Below are 17,191 nucleotides of genomic sequence, written 5' to 3' on the forward strand. Positions count from 1 at the left end.
TGAGGAGGAGGTTACGTGGGAGTTTTTTTTCCATGGAGAAATTTTTCATGAGGGAAGAGAATTTCCATGAAGGGTGCACAGGATTTTCTAGCATTATTAAAAAAAAACAATGAGAAAATAAATAATTTTTTGCAACTGGAAGTAATGAGCAGCATTAAAACTTTAAACGAACATAAAATATTACGAATATAAGGGGGTTCGTCTCCTCCACAATACCTTGCTCTTTACCCTAAAGGATTTTTTAGTAATTTCAACTATTTATTCTAAGGCCTTTGTGATTCAGGGGTCATTCTTAAATACTTGGGACAAAATTCAATCTTTAGTATAAGGAAAGAGGAATTGACGAGGGAGCGAACCCCGTCATATTACGTAATAAAAACACACAAATATAGAAATTCGTTACGTAAGTTAATTCGTAAGGTACGTATGTTTATTATTAACAAAAACGTTCGCATAAAATAAAAAAATATAGTTGCATTTTTAAGCAAACAAAAATGGGAGGGCAACTAGGGCTCCACGCCCACCCTTTTTTTATATCAAAATTGTCCGATCAAAACTAAGCATCGGCACTGTTTCTGTTTTTGAGAAAAACAGAAACAGAAAAAAACAGTTAGAAAAAAAACAGAACAGAAACAGAAACAGGTCAAACAAAAACAGGTGACCTGTTTCTGTAATCTATTCTGTTTTTCGAAAAAACAGAAAACAGCTGTTTTAAAAAAAAAACAGCTGTTTTAACAGCTGTTTTTCCTGTTTTTTCCTTACTTCTTCTATTTCTAATAGGAAAGAAAACATCTTCTTGTTAAATCCTTGTAGTCACATACAAAAGATGAGCAACTTCGTGTAATTCAACACACTAGCGTATTTTTAGGGGGGGGCGAAATTTGTCATAAAATGTGTCCAATCGGGTGATACCAACGCTATATTCCTTTCAAGCTTAAATGTCATTTATAATTGACAATTTACCCTAGTTGCTCTTAGACCGTTGCTTTAAGGGTAAACCATTGCTCAAAGCATATACCAACACTATATTCACCGCTTAAAGCACGGATGCTTTCAAGCCGAGGCTACTTAGACCGCTGCTTGCTAATATATACCAGACAGACACAGAGTCATCCCATCTAGCTTATGTCCACCGCTTAAGTTAGAGGCTATTTAAACCGTCGCTATAGCAGTAACCCATTGCTCTAAGCAAATACCAACGCTCTATGGTTAGACCATTGCTCAAGTGGTAATAACCCTCCGCTACACACATACCAAGGTGTCTAGGTTCACCGCTTAAAGTACGGATGCCTTCAAGCCGTGGCTTGTTGGACCGCTGTTCTAGCGGTAACCCATACCAACGCTATATTCCTCTTTTATATGGGGTTTCATTGAGCCTATGTTTGCCGCTTAAAGCACGAATCCTTAAAGCCGTCAATGGTTAGACCGTTGCTCAAGCGGTAATAGCCATCCGCTACACATATACCAACAGTAGAGACATTGTCATATGGGGTTCCCATCTAGCCCATGTCCACTGTATAGCGTTCAAGCTTCTCTCTCTTTCTCTATCTCTCTCTTTCGCTCAGATTTACCCCGCCGTGAATTAGCATGAGAGGTTGACTCTAGTTGAGCATTGTGGAGTGACATGCATGAGAGGAAAATTTTCAAGTAGTCAACCCGTAGTCAACGGGTTGACTCTATTTCGGCATTGTCAAGGGACATGCATGCACGGAGAGGTGTAGCATAAATGGGAGACAGTCACAACGCCAATCAAAGGGGTAAAATTAACCTTGACTGAGTTGCCCACTTAATTGGACAATCGGTCTTAGCTTTTTTCTACAATTGGCCATGACTTTGACTTTTCCCACAACTATTCCCTTTTTGTTAAATTCAAAAATCAACGGTATCATGGTATCATGCCCGCTAGATGTGCGTTTCGGTACGGTAGGTACGGGTAGGTATCATGCGTTTCGGTATCATGCCCGCTAGATAGCGCGGCATTTGAAAAAAAAAAAAAAAACAGAAAAAAAAACAGAAAACAGATAAAAAAAAAACAGAAACGGAAAAAAACAGATGAAAGAAAAACAGAACAGAAACAGAAACAGGTAAAACAAAAACAGGTAGCCTGTTTATGTTTTCTGTTCTGTTTTTTGTAAAAACAGAAACAGAAACAGGCAGAAACAGGCAAGAAAAAACAGAAACAGAAACAGAAAACAGAAACAGTGCCGATGCATAATCAAAACTATGAGAAAGCCATTTAGCCAAAAAAAATAATATGTAAATTTCGTTTTAATTATGCGTGTGCGGTGAGCGAAAATCAAAATATGTATTAATTAAAAAACGTTCAGAAATTAAATAAAAAACAAGTTTTTTTACAACTGCAAGTAAGGAGCGACATTCAACGAGGCTCAAGCCATAAAGGCCTGAGCCTATTACTATATGTGATGGACATTTCCTTAAAAATTGTTTTCGTATTCCATATAAAAAAGACTTTTTTTGCAATATAAGTGCTAGGAAAAGGTATCTGAGAAGCAAATGAAGATACGTAAGGTATTCATAAAAGTAAAATAAAAATAAGGTATTCATGGTGACATAAATTTTAAAAGTTAAAAAAATAAGATACTAACCTTCATTTCATAAAACTTAACAGACGATCCATAGGTATTCATTTCTGAGTCTCCATCTGTAAAAACAATTTTCAGGTTCAAAGTTAAATTCAGTTTAACAACAGGAGTAATCAAAACGATACTTTTAACAGTTGGCGGTGCGATATTAAATAATCTAACAAAAGCGTAGTAAAAGAGGCACAGTTGCTTTTTTTAAATTAGGTTTCCTTTCAATTATAACGAATGTGGTAAAAGTTGTCAAAAATAATGCTCATAAGTTAATAAGACATGCATAATAATCAGCTTTTTGGGTAGTATTATGTTTTGAATTTTCTCACATGAGATTGAAATTGGCATATTTTCTTTCAGTGTTTCCGCGATTGCTGAGATTTAATTTAACGGAAAGAAAGTAATTAAACTGAAGGGGAAAATTGTTTTTTAGGTTTGTTTAAGATTTATGCCATTCTATTGACATATTTTTACCACTGTATGTGTCGTTTTGAAGCCAAGGCGTATCTGTTTTTAGCCGTTAATCAACAGTTCGTGGTAACGAACTGTAGTAAGGAGCGACCCGGCTCAATAGTAACCAAAACTCTTAAAAACAGAATTTTAATACCAATAGTTACATCAAAAGAATCGCATTTTAATGATGATTTTAAATATATAAGTTTCATCAAGTTTAATTATACCCATCAAAATTATACCCCAAAAGTCATAGAATCTTAACGAAAATCACACCATCAGATTGAGCGTATCAGAGAACCCTACTCTACAAGTTCCAAGCTCCTATCTACAAAAATGTGGAATATTGTATTTTTTTTTGCCAGAAGACAAATCACAGATGCGTGTTTATTTGTTTTGTATTTTTCTTTTTCCCAGGGGTGATCGTGTCGACCCAGTGGTCCTAGAATTTTGCGGGAGGGCTCATTCGAACGGAAATAAAAAGTTCTAGGACCCTTTTAAAGTGACCAAAAAACTGGAGGGCACCTAAGCCCCCTCCTACGCTCATTTTTTCCCAAAATCGTCGGATCAAAATTTTTAGATAGCCATTTTATTCAGCATAGTTGAAAAACCTTATAACTATGTCTTTGGGGACAACTTACTCCCCCACAGTCCCCATGGGAGGGGCTGCAAGTTACAAACTTTGACCAGTGTTTGCATATAGTAATGGTTATTGGAAAGTGTAAAGACATTTTCAGGGGGATTTTTGGTTGAGAGGAGGGGTTGGGAAGAGGTGGTTATGTGGGTGAAACTTTCCATGGAGGAATTTGTGATGGGGGAATAAGATTTCCATGAGGGTTTTTTTAAAAGAATAATGAAAAAATAAATATGGAAAAGTTTTTTCAACTGAAAGTAAGGAGTAGCATTAAAACTTAAAACGAACAGAAAATATTACGCATATAAGGGGTTCACCTCCTCCTAATACCTCACTCTTTACGCTAAAGTATTTTTAATAATTTCAACTATTTATTCTACGGCCTTTGTGATTCAGGGGAAAAAATTTAAGCTTTAGTGTAAAGAGTGAGGTATTGACGAGTGGGCGAACCCTCTCATGTACGTAATAAAAACATACGAATATAGAAGTTTGTTACGTAAGCTAATTCGTAAGTTACGTATACCTTTTACTAATGAAAACGTTCGTAAAAAATTGAAAGTTCTAGTTGCCTTTTTAAGTACACAAACAATTGGAGGGAGGGCATCTGGGCCTCCTCCCCCTCCTTTTTTCTCAAAATCATTCGATCAAAACTATGGGAAAGCCATTTAGCCAAATAAATAAATATGCAAATTTGTCTTTAATTATTCATCTGCAGAGAGCCGAAATCAAAACATGTATTAACTAAAAAACGTTCAGAAATTAAATAATAAACCAATTTTTTTAACTGAAAGTAAGGAGCGACATTAAAACTTAAAACGAGCAGAAATTACCCCGTATATGAAAGGGGCTGTTCCCTCTTCAACGCCCTGCTCTTTACGCTAAAGTTTTTACTGTTTTAAAAAGTAGAGTTGAGAGAAAGAGTCAAACTTTAGCGTAAAAAGCGGGGCGTTGAGGAGGGAACAGCCCCTTTCATATATGAGGTAATTTCTGCTCGTTTTCAGTTTTAATGTCGCTCCTTATTTTCAGTTGCAAAAACTTTTTTTTTTCATTTAATCAAACAGTTCGTGGTAACGAACTGTAGTAAGGAGCGATCCGGCTCAATAGTAACCAAAACTCTAAAAAATTAAATTTTGATATCAATAGCTATATCAAAAGAATCGAATTTTAATGCTGATTTTAAATATATAAGTTTCATCAAGTTACATCAATCTTAACCATCAAAAGTTACGAGCCTGAGAAAATTTGCCTTATTTAGGAAAATAGAAGGAAACACCCCCTAAAAGTCGTAGGATCTTAACGAAAATGACACCATCAGATTCAGCGTATCAGAAAACCCTATTGTGGAACTTTCAAGCTCCTATCTACAAAAATGTGGATTTTTGTATTTTTTGTCAGAAGACAAATCACGGGTGCGTGTTTATTTGTTTGTTTTTTTTTGTTTTTTTTCTTTTCCCCAGGGGTCATCGTATCGACCAAGTAGTCCTAGAGTGTCGCAAGAGGGCTCATTCTAACGGAAATAAAAAGTTCTAGTGTCCTTTTTAAGTGACCAAAAAAATTGGAGGGCATCTAGGACCCCTCCCACGCTCATTTTTTCCCCAAATTTAACGGATCAAAATTTTGAGATAGCCATTTTGTTCAGCATAGTCGAAAACCATGATAACTATGTCTTTGGGGATGACCTAATCCCCCAAAGTCCCTGGGGGAGGGGCTGCAAGTTACAAAACTTCGACCAGTGTTTACATATAATAATGGTTATTGGGAAGTGTACAGACGTTTTCAGGGGGATGCTTTTGGTTTTGGGGGTAGGGTTGAGGGGAGGGGGCTATTAGGGAGGATCTTTCCTTGGAGAGATATGTCATGGGGGAAGAAAAATTCAATGAAAAGGGCACAGGGCGCAGGACGAATCTGGTCACGTTAGAAAAAAACGTCAAATTCAGAGCTTAATATACAATGCTGGGTGTTCGGAGCCTCTCTATTATGGAGTATAATATGAAAATAACACAACTATACGAGCGATAAAACATATATACCACGACCATAACTCAACTAACGAAAGAACTGCTAAGAATAACACAACTATAAAGCGAAAACTAACGGGAAAATAAACGAACTAAGAGGTGGAAGGGGCCTGGAGAAAAAATATAATCCTTTCCCAATTTTGAGCCTAACTTCCACAAAGGAGTAATAATGTCAGAAGCCCCGAAATACCGAATTATTTTCTTTCAAACAGTTCGTGGTAACGAACTGTAGTAAGGAGCGACCCGGCTCAATAGTAAACGAAACTCTAAATAATAGAATTTTGATGCTAAAATATACATCAAAAGAATCGGATTTTCATGCTGATTTTAAATATATAAGTTTATATTATAAATATAAATGTTACGAGCCTGAGAAAATTTGTCTTCTTTTAGAAAATAGGGGAAAACACCCCTTAAAAGTCACACAATCCTAACGAAAATCACACCATCACATTCAGCGTATCAGAGAACCCTATAGCAAAATTTTCAAGCTCCTTTCTACAAAAATGTGGAATTTCGTATTTTTTGCCAGAAGACAAATCACGGGTGCGTGTTTATTTGTTTGTTTTTTTTGTTTTTTTCCCCCCAGGGGTCATCGTATCGACCAAGTGGTCCTAGAATGTTGCAAGAGGGCTCATTATAACGGAAATGAAAAGTTCTAGTTCCCTTTTTAAGTGACCCAAAAAATTGGAGGACACCTAGGCCCCCTCCCACGCTCACTTTTCTCCAAAGTCAACAGATCAAAATTTTGAGATAGCCATTTTGTTCCGCATAGTCAAAAACCATAATAACTAAGTCTTTGGGAATGACTTACACCCCCAGAGTCCCTGGGGGAGGGGCTGCAAGTTACAAACTTCGACCAGTGTTCACATATAATAATGGTTATTGGGAAGTGTACAGTCGTTTTCAGGGGATTTTTTTTTGGTTTTGGGGGGTGGGGTTGAGGAGAGGGGGCTATTTGGGAGGATCTTTCCCTGGAGAAACATGTCATGGGGGAACAAAAATTCAATGAAAAGGGCGCAGGATTTTCTAAAATTACTATAAAAAAAAACAATAAAAAAATAAACATGGAAAAGCTTTTTCAATTGAAAGGAAGGAGTAGCATTGAAACTTAAAACGAACAGAGATTATTAAGCATATGAGGGGTTCTAAAAATACTTTAGCATAAAGAGCGAGGTATTTAGGAGGAGATAAATACCTCGCTCTTTATGCTATAGTATTTTTAGTAATTTCAACTATTTATTCTACGGCCTTTCTGATTCAGGGGTCATTCTTAAAGAATCGGCACAAAACTTACGATTTAGTGTAAAGAGCGAGGTATTAACTAGGGTACAAACCCACTCATATACAGAATAAAAATTTAAGAATATAAAAGTTTGTTACGTAAATTAATTCTTAAGTTACGTATATTTTTTACTAATAAAAAAATTCGTTAAAAATTAAAATTTATAGTTGCCTTTTTGTGTAACCGAAAAATTGCATGGCAACTAGGCCTCCTTCTCCATTCCTTATTTCTCAAAATCGTCTGATCAGAACTAAGAGAAAGCCATTTACCCAAAAAAGGAATTAAAATGTAAATTTCGTTTTAATAATTTATGCGTGGAGAGCCAAAATCAAACATGCATTAATTCAAAAACGTTCAGAAATTACATAAAAAAAACAAGTTTTTCTAACTGAAAGTAAGGAGTGACTTTAAAACTTAAAACGAACAGAAATTACTCCGTATATGAAATGGGTTGTCCCCTCCGCAATCCCTCGCTCTTTACGCTAAAGCTTTTAATTGTTTTAAAAAGTAGAATTGTGGCAAAGAGTCAAACTTTAGCGTAAAGAGCGAGGGATTGCAGAGGGGACAACCCATTTCATATACGGAGTAATTTCTGTTCGTTTTAAGTTTTAATGTCGCTCCTTACTTTCAGTTAGAAAAACTAGTTTTTTTTTTATGGAATAACAAAGGGAAGAGCCAGTCAAAAGCTTCGATGCTAAAATCTAATAAAAGAAGAATACTTCATTGATTTGGCTAATTAATATGGCATTAAAAATTTATATTCATTAATTATTAATTAATCATTAATAGTAAGAATTAATTAATATAGCATTAAAAATTTATATAACATTTAAAACTTTTTATTAATAATAGGAATTAATTATTCATGAGAATATTTATTTGATATTCAAACGACCTTAAATTTTCCATAAAATAAGAATGTAGCAGAGAAAGCCAAGTTCCTTGCAAAAAGATGGAAAGATTTTTCCCTTGCTGGGCTGTTAGTTAAGCTAAGAGAGAGACTTTATTCTAACTTCTAGGCTTTAAGAGGATAAACATCATCAAAACTTTTTTCCACTACAATTAGAGGAAACTTAAATTTTGGATTCCCCCTTATCAAGCATAGTTGGGGATAAAACGAGGTGAATTTTTAATTCCCCAGATGAAAGTGAAAAAGTTAGTTTCAAGAGGATTTTAAAAAATAGTAACCAAAACTCTAAAAAACGGAAGCCTGAGAAATTTTGCGTTATTTTAGAAAACAGGGGGAAACACCCCCTAAGAGTCATATAATCTTAACGAAAATCACACCATCAGATTCACCGTATAAGAGAACTCTATTGTACATGCTTCAAGCTCCTATCTATATGAATGTGGAATTTTGTATTTTTTGCCAGAAGACAGATCACAGATGCGTTATATTTACTTATTTTTATTTTTTTTTACGGGGGTGATCGTATCGACCCAGTGGTCCTAGAATTTTGCAAGAGGGCACATTCAAACGGAAATTGAAAGTTATAGTGCCCTTTTTAAGTGACCAAAAACATTGGAGGACACCTAAGCCCCCTCCCACGCTAATTTTTTCCCAAAGTCGTCGGACCAAAATTATAAGATAGCCATTTTATTCAGCATAGTCGAAAAATCTTATAACTATGTCTTTTGGGATGACTTACTCCCCCAGAGTCCTCGTGGGAGGGGCTGCAAGTTACAAACTTTGACCATTGTTTGCATATAGTAATGGTTATTGGGAAGTGTACTGACGTTTTCAGGGGGATTTTTTGGTTTGGAGGAGTGGTTGAGAAGATGCGGTTATCTGGAGGAAACTTTCCATGGAGGATTTTGTCATGGTGAAGGAAATTTCCATGAAGGGGGCACAGGATCTTCTAGCATTATTTAAAAAAACAATGAAAAAATAAATATGAAAACTTTTTTCAACTGAAAGTAAGGAGAATCATTAAAACTAAAACGAACAGAAAATATTACGCCTATAAGGGGTTCACCTCCTCCTAATACCTCACCCTTTACGCTAAAGTATTTTTAATAATTTCAACTATTTATTCTACGGCCTTTGTGATTCAGGGGTCATTCTTAAAGAATTTGGAAAAAATTTAAGCTTTAGTGTAAAGAGCGATGTATTGACGAGTGGGCGAACCCCCTCATATATGTAACAAAAACATACAAATACAGAAGTTCTTTACGTAAGATAATTCGTAAGTTACGTACATCTTTTACTAATGAAAATGTTCGTAAAAAATTTAAATTTCTAGTTACCTTTTTAAACCAAAAAATTGGAGGGCAGCTGGGCCTCCTACCCCGCTCTAGTTTGATCGTTCGATCAAAACTATGATAAGGCCATTTAGCAAAAAAAAAAAAATAAACATGCAAATTTCATTTGATTATTCATCTGCGGAGAGCCAAAATCAAAACATGGATTAACTCAAAAACGTTCAGAAATTGAATAAAAAAAACAACTTTTTTTTTAACTGAAAGTAAGGAGCGAGATTAAAACTTAAAACGGACAGAAATTACCCCCGTATATGAGAGGGGATGTTCCCTCCTCAACGCCCCGCTCTTTACGCTAAGGTTTTTACTGTTATAAAAAGTAGAGTTGAGAGAAACAGCCCCTTTCATATAAGGGGTAAATTCTGTTCGTTTTAAGTTTTGATGTCGCTCCTTACTTTCAGTTACAAATACTTGTTTGTTTTTTTTTTATTCAATTAAGCTCAGAATCTATTTGTAGCCTTTGATTAGTAGTCGTAGGCCTTTGTCCTAGTATAGACGAAAATATCAAACAGTTCGTGGTAACGAACTGTAGTAAGGAGCGACCCGTTTCAATAGCAACCAACACTCTAAAAATGGAGTTTTGATATCAATAGCTACATCAAAAGAATTGCTTTTTAATGCTGATTTTAAATATATAAGTTTAATAAAGTTTAGTCTTACCCATCAAAGTTACGAGCCTGAGAAAATTTGCCTTATTTTAACAAATAGGGGAAAACAGCCCCTAAAAGTCATAGAATCTTAGCGAAAATCACACCATCAGATTGAGCGTATCAGAGAACCCTATTGTAGAAGTTTCAAGCTCCTATCTACAAAAATGTGGAATTTCGTATTTTTTGCCAGAAGACAAATCACGGGTGCGTGTTTATTTGTTTGTTTTTTTTTGTTTTTTTTCCCAGGGGTCATCGTATCGACCAAGTGGTCCTAGAATGCCGCAAGAGGGCTCATTCTAACGGAAATGAAAAGTTCTAGTGCCCTTTTTAAGTGACCAAAAAATTGGAGGGCACCTAGGCCCCCTCCCACGCTCATTTTTTCTCCAAAGTCAACGGATCAAAATTTTGAGATGGCCATTTTATTGCGCATAGTCAAAAACCATAATAACTGTGTCTTTGGGAATGACTTACTCCCCCACAGTCCCTAGGGGAGGGGCTGCAAGTTACAAACTTCGGCCAGTGTTTACAAATAATAATGGTTATTGGGAAGTGTACAGCGTTTTCAGGGGATTTTTTTTTTTGGTTTTGGGGGTGGGGTTGAGGGTAGGGAGCTATGTGGGAGGATCTTTCCTTGGAAAAATATGTCATGCGGGAACAGAAATTCAATGAAAAGGGCGCAGGATTTTCTAAAATTACTATATAAAAAAACAATAAAAAAATAAACATGGAAAAGTTTTTTCAATTGAAAGTAAGGAGTAGCATTGAAACTTAAAATGAACAGAGATTATTACGCATATGAGGGTACTAAAAATACTTTAGCATAAAGAGCGAGGTGTTTAGGAGGAGATAAATACCTTGCTCTTTATGCTATAGTATTTTTAGTAATTTCAACTATTTATTCTATGGCCTTTCGGATTAAGGGGTCATTCTTAAAGAATTGGGACAAAACTTACGATTTAGTGTAAAGAGCGAGGTCTTAACGAGGTACAAACTCCCTCATATACATAATAGAAATTTAAGACTATAAAAATTTGTTAAGTAAGCTAATTCTTAAGTTACGTATATTTTTTACTAATAAAAACATTCGTTAAAAATTAAAATTTATAGTTGCCTTTTTATGTAACCAAAAAATGCAGGGCAACTAGGCTTTCCCCACCCCATATTTCTCAAAATCGTCTTATCAAAACTAAGAAAAAGCCATTTAGCCAAAAAAGGAATTAATATGCAAATTTCATTTTAATAATTTATGTGTGGAGAGCTAAAATCAAACACGCATTAATTCAAAAACGTTCAGTAATTACATAAAAAAACTAGTTTTTTTAACTGAAAGTAAGGAGCGACATTACAACTTAAAACGAACAGAAATTACTCCGTATATGAAATGGGTTGTCCCCTCCGCAATCCCTCGCTCTTTACGCTAAAGTTTGACTCTTTGCCACAATTCTGCTTTTTAAAACAATTAAAAACTTTAGCGTAAAGAGCAAGGGATTGCGGAGGGGACAACCCATTTCATATACGGAGTAATTTCTGTTCGTTTTAAGTTTTAATGTCGCTCCTTACTTTCAGTTAAAAAAACTAGTTTTTTTATGTAATCATTTCAAATCCTGAGTGCTGGCGATTGAAGTCCATTAGAGAGTGTGTAATTTGAGCTATAGTAGAAGCCTGGTGATACAGGATGGACGAAGTCCGTCAATTTTGGTGTTAATTAAAACAAAAAAACTTTCCCCACAAAAGAAGTTTTTCAACGGAAATCAAAGAAGTGCATTAAACTAAATGAGCTGAATCAAAATTGAGGAAATCCAGTTTCATCTGAATGAAGTTCCAATATTGAAAAAAAAATTATTTGGAATGGTTTAAAAATATGGACAACAACGCGAGGACACATGGGAATCTAATTTTCATTGTCGTGAAATACAAAAAATAAGTATATGAATATATTAAATTTTAAACTTCTTAGGAGGGTTGTATTAAATGTAATAAGGATTTTATTCATCCTGGAACACAAAATCTGTCAGAAAAAATATAAATCAATATCTCTACTTTATTATGAAACCCCCCTAAGAGGATTTAAATAGAATTTAACTTAATACAAACTATATTAATAATGTACATTCACCACTCTATATATATATATATATATATATATATATATATATATATATATATATATATATATATATATATATATATTTATATATATATATGTATATATATATATATATATATATATATATATATATATATATATATATATATATATATATATATATATATATATATATATATAAATATAAATAATTGTGCAGGCCTGCCTTCTGAAAGGCCTATCTTGGACATGTAGAAACCCACCTACATGTCCGAGATTTTACTACTGATTTCCAGCGTAATAATTTTAAGATTTAGTGTTTTCTTTTAGTTTTGTATATATTGTAGCGCTATATCTGCGCACCATACATGGGACAGTGTGTATTATCAGAAAAAATGACCGTAATATTTGGAAAGAGTGCTTAATAAGGAATCTATTGATACTACTCTTATTTGTTTAACAAGTTTCCTTTAGAGGTGGTCAACCGCTAAAGTGCTCCTGGAATACTCTGGCCATTACTTTATTATTTTTTACATGAATTTTTACTCGCGTTTATTACTTGTTCAACGACACCGAGTTTACAAGCAGCAGTCAAGATAAAAGGAAGTTCAAAGTTGTCAAAGTTCTTTAATCATAAATTTCTTAATCTTTAATCTTTAACAAAATACAGAGAAGGAGCAAAATATCTTATGCTGGTGAAATAAGGAGATTCCAAAAATTGATATTAGACCAAGACACTTACCCAGAAAAACAGATTTCTCTTGAGATTCGTACTCGTTTCCATCAAGATTCCGCACTTGTTGTATAGTTCTTTTCTTCGACCTCATTTTTCAAGGAAAGAAGGGGAAGAGAAAATATAGAATGGTTTTGTTGACTTTCGTTTTGAGTTATGTTGATTGTGCTTTGTCAACTTTTGCTTTTTCTCTCTTTCGTCTGATTAGTACTATAGTGAAAAAAGAAATCACCAATGCAACAACACAAATACAGAAACAAACATAAAAATATAAACTATATAAATGATATATATATATATATAAATATATATATATATATATATATATATATATATATATATATATATATATATATATATATATATATATATATATATATATATATATATATATATATAAATAATATATAAAATATAATAAATAATGAATAGTAAATAAAATATAAAATACAAAAAAATAAAACAAAAAAGAAAGACAGAAGAAGTAAGGGAGACTGTTTTCCTACTTTAGTAATTAATATAGATAAGTACTTGAACGAGGTCTTTACCTTACTCATCCATAAAAAAGAAATGAAATATTTAGAAAAAAAAAACAAATTAAAAGGGAAAAATAAACATGAACTGATTCGTTAATATACGTGTACCGGATAGGAACGATTAATGTGTTTCTGTTACTGTTTAAAAAAAAAGAAAAAAAAAGAGCGTAAATTCTAGACAAGCATATATAGGTGACTCTTGAATTCCAAAGATATTTTTTATTAGTTTTCACAAAAATGACTCTTCTTTTTAGGCAAATTTGAACCCCCTGCACCACCTCACTCCCGATGTAAATTTATGAGCAAATGTATGCCAGTGTGGATAGAGTTCCATAGATCGTGGTAGGGAAGCTGTGCCTTGAAAAGAGGATTAAACAAAAAAAAAAATAAGGAGCGACATTAAAACTTAAAACGAACAGAAATTACTACGTATATGAAAGGGGCTTTTCCTTCTCAACGCCCCACTCTTTACGCTACTAAAGTTTGATTCGTTCTCTTAACTCTACTTTTTAAAACAGTAAAAAACTTTAGCGTAAAGAGCGGGGCGTTGAGAAGAAAAAGCTCTTTTCATATAAGGAGTAATTTCTGTTCGTTTTAAGTTTTAATTTCGCTCCTTACTTTTATTTAAAAAACTTGTTTTGTTTTTTTTTTGTTTAGTTTCCGGACGTTTTTGAATTAATGCATGTTTTGATCGTGGCTCTCCGCAAATAAATAATTAAAACGGAATTTGCAGATTAATTTTTTTTGGCTAAATGGCTTTATCATAGTTTTAATCGGAAGATCTTTAGAAAAAAGGAGTGAGGGAGGAGGCCTAGTTGCCCTCCAGTTTTTTGATTACTTAAAAAGGTAACTATAACTTTTAATTTTTTACGAACTTTTCATAAGTAAAAAATATACGTAAGTTACGAATTAACTTACGTAGCAAATTTCTATATTCGTATGTTTTATTGCGTGTATGAGGGGACTCACCCCTCGTCGATACCTCGCTCTTTACACTAAAGTTTAAATTTTGTCCCAATTCCTTAAGAATGACCCCTGAATTACAAAGGCCGTATATAATAGTTGAAATTACTAAAAATAATTTAGCGTAAAGAGCGAGGTATTACGAGGAGGTAAACCCCTCATATGCGTAATAATTTCTTGTCCTCATTTTCAGTAGAAAAAACTTTTCGTATTTATTTTGTCATTGTTTCTTTAAATAATACTATAAAATCATGCGCCCCCTTCATTGAAATTCTCTTCCCCCATGGAAAGATCCTCTCACGTAACTCCCCCCCCCAAACAAAAAATCCCCCTGAAAGCGTTTGTACACTTCCCAGTAACCATTACTATATGTAAACACAGGTCCAAGTTTGTAAATCGGAGCCCCTCCCACGGGGACTGCTTAAGTCGTCCCCAATGACATAGTTATTAGGTTTTTCGACTATGGTGAATAAAATGGTTATCTCTAGAATTTTGATCCGGTGACTTTGGGGAAAAAATGAGCTTTGGAGGAAGCCTAGGTCCCTCCAATTTTTTTGGTCACTTAAAAAGGGCACTGGAACTTTTAATTTTCGTTAGAATGAGCCCTTTTGTGACATTCTAGGATCACTGAGTCAATACGATCACCCCTGGGAAAAAAGAAACAACATAAAAAACAAAAAACAAATAAACACGCATCCGTGATTTTTCTTCTGGCAAAAAATGCAAAATTCCACATTTTTGTAGATAGTAGCTTAAAACTTCTAAGATAAGGTTATCTGATACGTTGAATCTGATGGTGTGATTTTCGTTAAGATTGTATGACTTCTAGGGGGTGTTTCTCCCTATTTTCTAAAATGAGGTAAATTTTCTCAGGCTCGTAACTTTTGATGGGTGAGACTAATCTCGATGAAACTTATATATTTGAAATCAGCATTAAAATGCAATTCTTTTGATGTAACTATTGGTATCAAAATTATATTATTTAGAGTTTCGGTTACTATTGAGCCGTTCAGAGTTTTGGTTACTGTTCGTTACCACGAACTGTTTGATACAGGTATTTCACACTATTTACATTTTAGTTTTCCCATGCACAATAATTCCAAGGATTCAGTTGACCTTGTCAATGAATATGAGACGACAACTCAATTTATAATGGTTCGAATGTATTATATCTATTAAGACGCATTTAAATATTACTCATTAACGACACAAATTTGTGGTACGATGATTTTTCGGCTTTTAAGGGCATGTGATAGGTCAGTTGATCTTATGTAATATTATAAAAAGCTCATTTAATCGCCATATAATTACTAATATAACAAACATATTCAAACAGTACGTGGTAACGAACTGTAAGTAAGAAGCGACTCCGCCTAACAGTAACCAAAACTCTAAAACCAAATTATGGTAGCAATGGATACACCAAAGGAATATACGTTTTATGTTGCTTCCAAATGTGAAAAATTTATTAAGTTTAAAGATATACATCAAAAGCTAGGAGCCTCAGAAAATTTGCCTGATTTTCAAAAAAGGGGAGAAGCACTCCCAAAAAGTCAAGTGACCTTAACGAAAATCGCATCATAAGGTTCAGCATATAAGAGAACCCTATTGTAGAGGTTTCTATCTCCTTTATACAAAAAAGTAGAATTTTGAAATTTTTTGCTAAAAGGCAAATGTTTATTTTTTTCCCCAGGTGTAATCGTATTGAACCTTTGGTCCTAGAGGATCAGAGACGGCTCATTCAAACAGAAACCAAAAGTTTTACTGCCTTTTTTTTAAGCGACAAAAAAGATTGGCGGGCAACTAGCCCAAGTCCCATTCCCTTTTTCTACGAAAGATATTTGACGAGAATTTTGATATAACCGTATGGTTCATCATAGCTTAAACATCCAATAACTATTCAGCCGGGGATAACTTGAACCCAGCAGTCCTTGGGTAAAGGGCTATAAGCTACGCAATTCGCCCATTGTTTACATATAGGCCTAGTATTTACTATTGGGAAATATATGGATTGTTTTATTGGGGGGGAGGGTATCTTCTGCTTGAATAATTTTGAGCGGGAAGCGAGGTTCAAGGGTAAACTTTCTAGGGAAATAATACTCGGGGGGAGAGGAATATCATGGCTTTATTTAAAAACCGCCAGAAATTAAATAAACAAAAAACAATTTTTAAAACTTAAAGCAAGGACAACACTGAAACTAAAAAAAAACGTATATGAGGGGGGATGCCCCTTCCTCAATCTCCACTCTTTACGCTAAATTAATAAAGTAATATTTCAAGAAACTCGTCATTCAAATTCAACGGCCCTTGTGTTTTTGCAGTCTTTCTTAATGAATTTTGACAAAAAGTTGAACTTTGGCGCTAAGACTGAGAGTATATGGAATAATTTATGTTCGTTTTGAGATTTAATGTTGCTCCTTACTTCCAGTTGAAAAAACTAGTTTGTTTTTTTATTTAGTCATTTAGTTCGTGGTAACAGAAATTCTAAAAATTCGAATTCTGATAAGCATACATATATCAAAAGAATTGGCTTTTAATGCTGTTTCCAAATATATATTTGGGTCGTTAAGTTTAATGTTACCCATCAGAAGCTACCAGCCTGAGGAAATTTGTCGCCTTTTCAAAAAAGTGAGATCCAACCCCAAACAATGAGGTAACCTTAATGTAAGTCATACTATCAGATTCAGCGCATCAGAGAACTCTACTGTACGGGTTTCAAGGTCCTCTATAGAAAAATATGGGAATTTGCATTTTTTTTTTTTTTGCCAGAAGAAAGATTATGGATGCGTGCGTGTTTCTTTGCTGCTTTTCTTTGTTTGTTGTTTGCTTTCCCCAGGAGCAATTGTATCAAACCAGTGATACTATAAGGTCGGAAGGGTGCTCATGTGATTGGAAATAGAAAGTTCTGGAGCCCTTTTTAAGTAACCAAAAAATTTGGAGAGCAATTAGCCCTCTCCACACCACATTTTGCTCCAATGAC

At 34.2% G+C, this 17,191-nt stretch overlaps 1 protein-coding gene across 3 annotated transcripts in view; it reads right to left on the reverse strand.

Moving 5' to 3' along the window:
• The window catches only part of LOC136026559 (uncharacterized), a 55,783-nt gene that overhangs the window by 11,265 nt on the left and 27,327 nt on the right, over positions 1–17,191 (reverse strand). For 2 of the 3 annotated variants that reach the window (XM_065703256.1, XM_065703248.1), the window contains exons 2-3: positions 12,722–12,922; positions 2,607–2,662 (exon numbers count right to left, since the gene is read on the reverse strand). In XM_065703256.1, the coding sequence (XP_065559328.1) occupies positions 2,607–2,662; positions 12,722–12,806 (141 nt within the window). In that variant the 5' untranslated portion in view covers positions 12,807–12,922. The remainder of the gene's footprint in view (positions 1–2,606; positions 2,663–12,721; positions 12,923–17,191) is intronic. The other variant, XM_065703266.1, reaches the window with a different exon arrangement.

The sequence above is a fragment of the Artemia franciscana genome, chromosome 1 (genome assembly GCF_032884065.1).
Source record: "Artemia franciscana chromosome 1, ASM3288406v1, whole genome shotgun sequence".
Classification (NCBI taxonomy): Eukaryota; Metazoa; Arthropoda; class Branchiopoda; order Anostraca; family Artemiidae; genus Artemia; species Artemia franciscana.